This window comes from Pezoporus flaviventris, unplaced genomic scaffold (genome assembly GCF_033815535.1).
Source record: "Pezoporus flaviventris isolate CSIRO_AGI_PZ_B2104156 unplaced genomic scaffold, CSIRO_AGI_Pfla_v1 ptg000001l, whole genome shotgun sequence".
Taxonomy (NCBI): Eukaryota; Metazoa; Chordata; class Aves; order Psittaciformes; family Psittacidae; genus Pezoporus; species Pezoporus flaviventris.
In genome coordinates, this window is record NW_026892549.1 from 15,370,356 (window position 1) to 15,382,069 (window position 11,714).

Below are 11,714 nucleotides of genomic sequence, written 5' to 3' on the forward strand. Positions count from 1 at the left end.
GAAGAGGGGCTAGCTGGAAATCTGAGTCTATCTTTAATCTTCAGCACAGAAGCCTTCTTAATTCCTTAAACTGGAGGGATCTGGTAATGTTTTACCCAGCACAACACCTTAGTAACCAGGCTGCCTGACAGTGCGTGCTTTGGAGCTGGAGAATGGCCCTGACTGTGGCATGGACCCACAGCCCCTCACTGCTGGCTTTTGGGTCAGACCAGGGGCCCCCGGTGAAGTTGGCGTTACTGTGTGTCAGAGGAGCAGGGACTTGGGGAAAGGGGATTGGCACTATGGCTTAAAGGCTGTGTCCTTATTCTGTTGCAGTGGAAGAGAAGACAGGAGCAAAACTGATACTGTCATTGCTCCCCACCCTGCAGCAATCAGCTGTTGCTTTGGGATGCCTCATCACCAACAGCTTTTGTTGATGTTGCTTAGCTTTACATCCAATACACTTCTACATCAGAAAGCTTTTATTAAGGCAGCTTTTTAATTTTGTTACTTTAATTTTCAAATGTAATTTTGAGTTTGTGTAAGGAAACCGCAGAAATGTAAGCTTAGGTTTGAGGCGTGACTGAGGTCATCTGCTCAGGTAATCACCTTGTCTCTGGGAGTCAGAGGTATACACTATACTTTGGTGGGAGAAAATGAGAACACTATGTCCAGCTGCTATTATTTTTGAAAAAGACAGAATGCTGTTAAAACCAAAATACTTTCATCAGCTATAATGTAGGACTTATAGGGAACTGCATTTTATTTATAATAAAACTTGTTATAATGGAGACTGAATACGTGAATCCTGCGTTAGAGATTAGAAAAAGAATTTCCTAGAAAGGAGACTTCCTTCTATGCATGAACCTTGGTTTCTGTTATTTATTAGCTTCAGCTCAAGCAGAAACTGTATTAAGTGATCAAATTTGCATGGAAATACTGCACTTGGAATACTCCCAGTACTCTGGTTTTGGATGGCCTATGAGCGGGCTGACAACCTGTGAAGGGGATGGTGGCCGCAAGTGCTGAGGTGATGTTTCAGTGTTGTTAGAGGCTTTGGTTTGGGAAGCAGGCTCTCAAAAGTCAATGTGTGACTCTGGGCCCTTTGAAATACCAGATTTGGTGTTTCCCTACACAGTTTAAAGCAGAGAGGTCCAATTTTTCCTATTGGAGACATGTACCAACCTTGACGAGTCTCAACATGTGGGGCTGGTTTCTTAAATTTAGCCTGGATGTTGGGCTGCACCATGACTTCTGGTTTCAGTAGCTGGATTCTTACTTTGTGTTCCCTCTTCAGGGTACAGGAGGGTGCTCATGAGGTGGATCCCCTGGAGAACATGTGTTTTAGCTGTTGGATGATGCTGCTGTGGGTCAGCATTGCTTAGGTTGAGACTGAGGTGGTCTGTTGTTAGTAGACATTTGGAGAAACCTCGCTGTCTTTGCAAGACAGCTCACCCAGAGGAAGGAAAAATGCAAAAGCAGAAGTGACAGTGTCACATGGGTGGTCAGTATAAATCAACAGCCCTAAACCCCCACCCCCAAATTATTCCATAGAGCAAAGATCTCATTTTCAAATGCTTTTGTAATGGAATGTGTTACTGGACAGGTAAATATTATACCACAGTCAGCTTGGCTCTCAAATGCCTTTAAAGATGCTCTAGCACTGCAAAGTTTATGAAACAAAAATCCACGCTTGTTTGGTACGATACCACTGAGACCCATCCTTACAGTGTGGCTTTACTGCTGCCTAGCTTGGGCACCACTTACTTAGAAGCATCAACTTTCATGTTGCAATGCTTTATTTTAACTGCTGTAAACATCTCTTATTTCTGGTAAAATTATTATGGTGTTGGGCCTGTGTTCTTCACAGGCTCAGCTTGGAGTTCCTCCTCCATCACACTGGCAGGCAGCCTCCCTATCCACAGGGCACTTGTTATGGGTTAGATGTGATGATGTTCCCCAACTCTGCTTTCCTCTGGGCTCTCCCAGAGCTCTCTGGCCCCATCCTTTTCATAGTGCCTGTCCTGAGAAGAGAGGCAGGCCAGAACACAGTGAAAAAGTTACTATTAATTTGAGTGGATTTTTTTTTTTGCTTATTGCGGACTTATTCTGTAGCTGCAGCCCTGCAGCCATCAATGATGGCTGTGCAAGGAGAAGCATGTGGGGAAAATACATTTCTCAAAGATGATTGCACAATATTTTCTCAAAACACGCTTGGAAGAAAGAATGAAACAGCCTTAAAAGAGTTATGGGGTGCTAGAAGCTTTATTTGTTCCATCTGGGACCTGTCAAGAGTGGGCTCCACTTCACGGACAGAGCCATTGCAGGAGAAATGAAGCTCCTGTGATTCATGTATGGCTTTGCTGGGGAGTGGCACTTCCAGACACATCCTGGGAGAAGCTCAAAGCTTCTGCTTAAGCAGAGAGTGCTGCTTCCCTTAGGGTAAGACCGTGAGCTTCACCCCTTGGGTGGGAGAGCCTGGAAAACGCATTACAAGCTGTGTGTTGCAGCCCTGGCTGGTTTGACGGAAGACAGCACGCCGAGAATATCCAGCCTCTGTTGATAAGCTAAGTCTGTTTGCTGTGGATATTGCACTTGAGTTAAGAGGAGGTCAAAGATATGACAGATGTCTGAGGGGTTTTATTGCCTAATGAATAACATGTTCAGTTGGCAATCTTGCTCTGCTGTTGCCGAATGCCTAAAACATGTGAAGTATGCAGGGCTTTGCCCATTGGAGACAAGGGCTGAACAGGAATGTTCACTTTAAATTAAATACACCTCTTTCCCTCTCCTCCACTTCCCCCCCCCCTCCCCCCATGAAAGCAACAATTTTATTAATAATAAGGTTGATTAATAAGAAGTAGGTTATAATTTAGAGAAGAAATATATAATAGCATGTTTCCTGTGTTGGAAATCCGGTGTTTTCATCTTGGAGTGCTAGGAAGCGAAACAGCACCTTCAACTTTCCTCTTATGACTAAAGCAGGAAATAAACCTAAATTCCTTTATGCCTGAGGATAACCACAGCATCTGTCAAATATTCTGCTTTGAATTTTCTGTGTGTTTTACAAGCGTTGGTAGAGAAGTAGCTTAAAAAGGGAGAATGGCCTCCCTTGGGGATGAGGGAGCCCACAGGAGAAACGTGGAAGATGTGATGGGAGTACTAGGGGGACAGTCCATTTCATGCTGTTTTTTCCAAAGACTGGGAAAGTGAGAAATACATAAATTCTTTCAACTCTTCTGATGGTATTTTATAGATGGTAAAACTGAAGGACAGAGAGGTTCAAGGATCTCCTCCAGAGTCTGCAGGAGCTGTGGGAGAGTTGGGATCAGAGCGCGAGCAGCAAGAACAGCTTGCATGGGCTGTTAGGATATAGGGAAAGGTGTCTCCAATGTGTAATGCTTTTTAGGTAGTTCTACAGAATTAATGGTTGTGCATGAAGCTAGGAAGAAATAAGCCTATATAAATGAAAGTTAGCTTCAGCTATAAAGAGGTGTGAATGTTTGGGGTTTTTTCTTAAGACAATTCCTATAAAACTGACAGTACACAAGATTTGGGGTGTTTATATGATCTTCCCACTGTGACTTGATTATCCAACATGCACACATTTCTTTATCTGTAACACAGAGGCCCACATTAGAACTGGGAACAAATCTCTGTGTTCCAGAGTGGTTTGAAGGCTCACATTTGCACTAGAGCTTGGTATGTGTGTGTGTGTTTATGTATTTTAATAAATATAGCAAAATGATCTTTTTTTTTAAACCCCAAGATTTGAAAAAAATCTAAGATTTTTTTCCAGTATCTTCCTATTTGTAGACTGTCACAAATCTTAATTTTGATGGATAAACACATTTTTCTGTCTTTCTAGGTACAAGATACTGCTTTAGCCAACACATGATGAAAGTTACTGGGGAGAGTGTATCTGTCACCAAACGCTGTGTACCATTAGAGGACTGTCTGTATACAGGATGCACATATGTAAGGCATGAAGGATACAAGGTATAGGATAAAACTTTCCCTTTTTTAAATATGAAAATTTGGTAGAATCCTTCTGGCCTCCACCAGAAGTCTGACTGGTTCAGTGGGTAAATCAGCATTGTCAAATATTTCTATTCTTAATGAGCTCCAGCTCATTTCCATTTGTTAGACAAACAAAGGAATAACCTCTCTCAGAACAAAAGAATAAGCTCTTTAAATAACTCTCCTGCCAGTAGTTCAGAGAAGCAAACCACTCCCTTCTGCTGAGGAGGGCTTTGCCTGCAGAGCTGCATCATGTTTTGGCCCCTCTGCTCTGCTACTGATTCCCACAGACAATCTTGTGGGCTTCTTACTGAAATGGGTTGGGGAAAGCCCCGAAACCTTCAGAGCACATGTTTTATATCTGAATCAAACAGTTATTTATTAAAGATTCTTCAGCAGGTCACTAGCTAACTGCTCTGAATTTCTCCAACAGGATAAAATAAGAGAGCTTTTTCAGCTCTGAGGTGCACTGCAGCCTCATCACCATGCACCCCCCTACATGAATAAATACTGGTTATATTTTTTAGTTACGGCTTGTGAGCTCTATGTCTTCACTGTGAGGGTGGTGAGGCCCTGGCACAGGCTGTCCAGAGAAGCTGTGCCTGCCCCATCCCTGGCAGTGTTCAAGGTCAGGTTGGAGGGGGCTTGGAGCAACCTCGTCTAGTGGAAGGTGCTCCTACCCGTGGCAAGGAGGTTGTAACTAGATGGTCTTTAAGGTCCATTTCAACCCAGATCATTCTGTGGTTCCATGATTCTACCAAACAATGTTTGTTTTTTGTCAGTTTAGCTTATTTGATGTAGAAAAGAAAATAATCTCTTTGGAATGTGTCCTCCTTGTACCAGCCAATGTACTGTTCTTGTACAAATGAAATTGTTCTCGAAGCAGATGGAATAAGTAGATGGAGGAAAGAAGCGGAGATGGGAGTGGAATCAGACTGGCCAATGTGCTTCTTTGCAAATATTATATTATTTCCCTGTGTCTTTATTCAGGGTATTGGTATTTTTCATATAACTAAGTTATAACTGGGTTTCTTTCAGATCTGCACCTCCTGCTGCGAAGGAAGCATCTGCAACTTGCCCCTACCAAGGAACACAACAGATGCTGTATTTACAACCCTCTCCCCCCTCAACAAAACACAGAGACTTTCACATCCTGCCCTGCTGACAGCAGTGTGTCTTTGGCTGGGGTTTATCTCACAGCACTGGATTGTGCTGCCAGGTCCAGGCAGCTGAGCTGCGTGAGAGCATCTGCGTGAACATTCATCCTCTCCCTACAGAGCCTGTGGCTTGGAGTTGTCTTTGGAACTGCTTTTCCTCCTGATTTCTTGCTAACCATGAACTAGCCAGCCTGGAATCTAGATGTATTTGAAGGGTGTAAACCCCACCCCCACTTCTCCACTGTTTTCTGAAGAAACTCATGCAAGATGCTCCCAGAATCCATGGCTGAGATGGATGCATACACTTTTCTTAATGTCTATCTTTAAACGTACTATATTGCCGATAGTATCAATACTTACTCACTTGAAACTTTATTATAATTTGTCAGAGCACTAACTCTGGTGTCTCATTAACCTCTTCTGAGAACATACAGTAAATAATACACAGTCAGTATATGTCTTTGCAGTATCCCTGTATCTCTTGTTCTCCTCTGAGCAGGCAGGAATTTGTAGCAAGGCAGCAGTAGCCATCAAAAGAGCAGCAGCAGCTTCGATCAGGCCAGCATCATTCGAAGATGCTTCCTCTGAGGTTGTCCACCAGAAGCCTGAAGAGCCACCCCTACAACAGCGCACACGGGGATGTGCAGAAAATCACTGTTGCTTATAAACTGAACTGCAAAAACTCTAAAACCTCTGTTTCTGAGGCATGGTTAGAGGGGAGGAGGGTGTGCGGCCCCTGACCCTCAACTGCAAGGAGGTAAGGTTATGGGGAGCGGGTGGGTGGCCCAGTTGAGATGCTGGTGCCTACCAAGCCAAAGGGTTCTCAGTGTTCTGGGGCTTTACATATTTTGGCATTACTAGATACAGCTGTATTTTGGTGACCTGTGTTGCTTGTTTTGCTCAGAAATCATCTATGCAATATTTATTTTTGTATGTTGAGTAGGATTTAAAGTGTTTAAAAGATTCTTAATACCTATATTGCCAGGTAAAATGGTTGTTTTGCAAGTAAACAAGCCTGTAATATATAAATTATCATATATATATATATATAAAAGTTCTTAATTTTTAAAAGTCAACTTTGTTCGCAAGGTCTATAATAAAAGCAGGGTGTCACGGACTTGCTTTAAAATTAAACTAAACTCTTCTGTAATTTTTTTTCCCTTTTTTAACTACAGTCATAAATTGTTCTTTTAGGAGATAACTCTTTGCTACTTGTGCTCCAAGGCACCTTGTGCTTACCAAGTTACAGTATGGTTATGCTCTGAAGTGCTTTTTTTGGTGAGCTATACAGTGAAAGGCAGGTGAAGGAAGGCAATGCTGGAATGCAAATGCTTTGTAAAGGGCTCCTAGAGAGTACAGGCAAGCCCTCATCTACCGGCGTGTGCATTGCATACCAGTAACAGCGAGAAATCCACAGAGCTGAGCACGCAAGGTGCTGTCCTGAGCTTTGTGGCCTATAGACTGAACCTTGATTCTACTTCCAGGGAGTTTTACTGGAGGCAAATGAGGAGGAGGAGCAGGACCAAGAGCAGCATTCCCTCCCAGTTTAGTTTCAGGTGATTTCCCTGGGGAAGGAAAGCAGGCTGGAAGCCTTGGTGTATTTTGCTGGGCAATGTCTTTTAAAGACGTATGCATATATCATCATGAAAACTGACTTCGAACAGTTTCTTTCCTTTTGTTTAACTTTATATATAAACCTAGCCTCTTTGAGGAAAGGATGGCTGACTTTGCTCACAGACAAACCAACCTTGTGTTTTGCTGTCCTTTCTGTGAATTGCTCACAGGTCGTAGTACTGAGGATTGTTGCAATCTGTTATTTTAAGCAAGTTAGACCTATCTGGGGAGACCCCCAGGAAAATCAACCCTGTCTCCCTCTTCTGCAAGCTCACTCGGGCAGAGCTGTGTGCCGTACTTACAGGCTGGGGGAGAATGAGCTGGAGGGGCTTATGACTTCTCTGACAGCAATTTAAATATTTTTTATTATTATCCTGCAAAATGGATGAGTTTAAGCCTGAAAGGACCTCATTCAGGGATTCAGCTGCTCTCCTGGGGTGCGGTTTAAACAGGTGTTCTGCATTGACTGAGCATTTGGCAGCACTCTCCTGCTGGAGCTGGGCTGGATCCAGAATACGTACTTTGAGAAGACAAGTTGGAAAGCCAGCATGATGAGAAAGCATGGGAAATCTGGGATTACCCATGAACAACATCTTGCTTACCTTTTCAACCAAGGTAGGCTCAAGGCTCGGGCCATGTTGCACAGGGGCAGCAGCAGCACCTTGTGGGAAGCTCCCCACCATCCTCAGGACTCACACTAGTGATGGCAGCTCAGCTGGACATTTTAAGGTTTTACATTTTTACTTTGGGCCTTGCACATGCTTTTAGGAGCGAGTCCCCCAGTGAGATACCTAACCAGCAGCAAGAGGCAGATGTTACCCCCTGACCTCAGTTGGCTGCCTTGGTCAATAGCTTAGTCAGGTTTCTGGCTGTGCTGTACGTTGTCTCCCCCTATTTCCCATATGTTTTGCAGTCTCACTGTTATCCAACCAGCCTAACCAGCGGCATGGTAACTCTGAACTAGATATGTACAACCATGCAGGATGAGCTGCAGCAATAGCTAGGTTTCTTCATAAAATACTGAGACTTTTAGGACCATTACCACCCCATTAAAGGTGTGGTGCCTGCAGTAAGGCGATAAGGGCTCCAGTGCTAGGTGGCTCCCCACATGCACTAACAGACAGGATCTTCATGCTGTGTTTAGGTGTACTTCAGACAGACCAGACACCTTTTCTGGGTACCTTTCAGTGCTCTCTACCCACAAACAATGGGTTACCACTGATCAAATGTAGTTATCAGTGTCGTAGGGGAGTTAAACCAAGGTAGTTACTTCTATTCCCTTTGTAGTCAGTGAATGATTGGACTGATTCACTGTATGCTAAGGTGGTGGTTAAATTGTTTCAGGCACATGACGGATGTGCCTAGGAAAACTAGTTTGGTTATAAATACCACATCCCACCTAGGTTATCCAGCTGCCAGCCACACAGTTACACCAAGACCAGTGCTTTGCAAATACCTGAGCAGGAGCCACTCCTAAGCATATCACTGGCTTTGCTCTGACCATTACATTGCTGCAGCCAGAGAAAATCCTTGTTCTTGTGATGAGCTGGTCCCTCTCCAACCATGGTCATGCCACAGCTGTGCCCTTCAAAAGGGACCTGAGCCCTGTCCAACTGAGCTGCTATCTCCTGCTGTGGTACAAGGATTATGGACATTGAGCTTAAAAGAGCAAATTAAGGTGACTGAGAGCAAGCGAGGAACTCAGTGAGAACCACCCCTGCACCAGCAGGTTGGTGTGCCCCATCTGCCCGTAGAGCTGTTGGGGGCTTTTTAAAGCACATAAATGCTGAGCTGCACTGTATTTATTTTTAGGCTCTCTATATGTGATATTGCTTTTAAATGTCTAACTTTTTAACTCTTGTAAATGCTGTATATTTGTATAAATAAATTTTTTAATATTCAGATAACGTGCGAGGTGTCTGATAACAATGGACAATCACCATCACTAGCCCTGCCCTTCGGTGTGGTGCTACCTCCTGCGCTGGGATGCTGCTGTCTGCTCCCCTGCCCCCTTTTCCCTTCTACCATGCCCTGCAAGCAAAACAAAAAAAGCTAAGCTAATGTATTTAAAGCATTTCATTTCAGCTCCCCCTGTAGCTAATGATGAGCTCCCATGGTTACTTGTTACAAACTGTTTTACGCTGGGCATTTAATAAAGTAAGTTGGAGGCGACGCCTGTTTAGTTTGTGACCACTGGATCTTCCTTTCTCTTGCCTGCTTTGGGAAAGCTTTACATTTTCCATAATGAGACCCAGTGTGTTCTGGGGTTTTTCATGCAGTTATTTCTGATTTTCACTCCTGACGCCAACGACTTGGATGTAAACAACTTCATGTAGCTAAAGAAAGGTTTCAAAGTTACCTGTGGATCAGGTGAAGCAGGAGGCAGCTCACAGTACTTCCGCACAGCTCCAATTCCCAAGTCTTCAAGTTGAATAAAGGCAATTTATAGTAGTTCAGTACATTTGCTTACAGCTCCTGAACTTCCCCTTAGTCCTAAACCAAGTTTCCCTCTGGCTGTTTGTTTGGCATTTGGTGCACCTTTGGTTTACAAACATGCTTTGAAATAAGAGGCTCTGTTATCCCATTTCAACAGGTGCCTCAGGAAACACCAGTTGCTGCTCAGGCTTGGGACATGATGATCCTGGGTACACAGCCTTGCAGCACTTAACCTTGTTGCTGAATCAGTGATTTTTTCAGCATTACAGCACAGTGAGCTGAAGGCAGATGTTAGTTAATGAACACTTTGAATTCAATTGTTTTGCAGAAAGTAAAGCACCGCCAGTAAAACAATTAATCTTTACTGCATAACTCTTTTCCTCCCCTTAACCACCACTAGACACAGCTTTCAGCTACCCAGTTCATGCAAAACACACCTAGCAGCAAGGCAGACAAAGCAATACTGAGCCTCCTGATTGTAGTAGCAAGAACCTCTTCTCCACTGCCAAGCAAAATCCGGCACAGTCCCACAAAAAACAGCGTGAACAACCTGGCCAGGCAAACGTAAAGAGCATTTTTACCCTCTTAAAGCAGCTCAAGTAACCAGCAAAGGCTATGCCCCCTAGTGTCTCACTGATGCCTGGAGGTTCCTGTATATTCCTGTTCAAGGCTGAGGAGAGGACTTTGCAACGTAACTTGCTCTTTACACCAAGAACCTGCCAACAAGTTGAACTCTTGATTCTCATGTATGGTATCACCATACCCACGTGCAGGTAGTGGGAAAGTAAATGGAAAATGTGCTTAAAATATGTATTTTATGGAATCAATAATGTCAAGCATAAATTAAGTCTCATGACCTAAAGATGTAAACCTTGGAAATGGTGATGCCCAAAGCCTCATCAATTCAGACTTTAAAAACCAAGATGGGACCCAGCCCTCTGAATCAAAGCCCTTGTACGCCCCACAGCATTACACTTCCTGCTGTGCATCAAAACAAGCTTCCAGTTTTTGCTGCATCTTGCCAATACATGTTTTACAATGCCAGCCCATTAGCTCATTTGATTGGTTCTTGTATCAATTTCTCTTTGCTCATTCCTGGGTGGGATTCCCCTTGATATTAATCCCAGCGTCCTCTCAGCTTTCTCCTTAGCCAACCATCAGCCACCCATTGCCCAGGCTGAGCTAATAATTCCTTTAGCACTGACATTATTTATTTGAAAGCATTTTGAATATATCTATTTCAACCTACCTATATGTATTTATGGGCTTTAAGGTTTCTGATCCCCTTTTTAAGATTTCACCAGGTCTTAGACATGTAACATTTACACACTTCATCAGAGAGCTCAACCTACAAGTCTTAGGCTATAAAAATTAGCAGGATATCTAGCTATCTTCAACATGATGAACCCTATCCACAATAAAAGGAAACAAACCCAGCATAGGGCTGATGATACCAGAAAAACAAAAAGTGATACCAAGCTGTCAAAAAACCAACCCTCTAAGAGGTTTTTTTTCACGCTGAGAAGCAATCTGAGCAAGCCAGCTTCACTGATGTTTATAAACATTTTACTACTCACCAATATAAAAGTTAAATAGTCTTCAGCTGTGCTACAGATGTTCCTATCAAGAAGACAGGCTAAACCTCAGCTTGACAGTCCATGTGTGTCAGAAATGGCTAACCCCAACCTCTTACCCAAAAGGTCAGGTAGACACAGCAGTAAGGGACTGCCAGCCAGGTTCCTTCTGTTGCTGGGTGCTGGAAGAATATTTTAAGTAGGTAACTATTTCAAAGGGGTAACTTACAGGTTTTCCTTGTAAAAATATAAATAATCCTATTGCTGTGAGGTTGTGTGCCATGCAGGGCAGTATCTGGACAGCTAAATAAAAGAGCTGCACCTAATGCCCACAGCAGATGTCACAGGGCTGATGTTACTCACCCCATAGTTGACCACCTGGAATGGGTATTTCTTACTGCTCACACTCATCTAATTTCTTATCAACCTAAGCACAGGTAGGGTGCAACATGTGTGCTCACACAGCTTCTTCATAACAAAAATGGTGGGTCTGGTCACCCAAAAACATCCCACTTAACCCAAATGCTGAGTTTTCTCCAAGTGAAAATACATTCCAACAAGTTCATTTCCCATTGTTTCCTATCAGTACTCACCTAGTCTCTACGGGATATCAACATGTCTCAGACACAAACCCCTCCCCAAGTCCAGCTCTCAGACTACATTTGTTTTCTTAAAGCTTTTCCAATCTGCCAGACACTGCAGTTTTAGCAGCAGAGATTACTTACTCAGTGAAGCGTAACACCCGGTTGCATGAAATTTCAGTCTCATAATCCTGTCAGGTTTTCCCTGTCAGACTCCACACCGATGAGACCTTTGTTTGTGCAGCAGCCTGAGCCTCACCAAAAAGAAAACAAAGCAAGAACTGCCATTGCCTAGGTGAAGGGCTACTGTTTTAAGGGCACCACAGCAGCCGAGGGAACAGAAAAGCCACAGT

The 11,714-nt window shown here is 43.5% G+C and overlaps 1 protein-coding gene across 5 annotated transcripts in view; it reads left to right on the plus strand.

Moving 5' to 3' along the window:
- The window catches only part of LYPD6 (LY6/PLAUR domain containing 6), a 64,996-nt gene extending 58,194 nt beyond the window's left edge, over positions 1-6,802 (plus strand). For all 5 annotated transcript variants that reach the window (XM_061445529.1, XM_061445519.1, XM_061445518.1 and 2 more), the window contains 2 exons: positions 3,848-3,978; positions 5,038-6,802. In XM_061445529.1, coding sequence (XP_061301513.1) covers positions 3,848-3,978; positions 5,038-5,232 — 326 coding nt within the window. In that variant the 3' untranslated portion in view covers positions 5,233-6,802. The remainder of the gene's footprint in view (positions 1-3,847; positions 3,979-5,037) is intronic.
- The last annotated feature ends 4,912 nt before the right edge of the window (positions 6,803-11,714 follow it).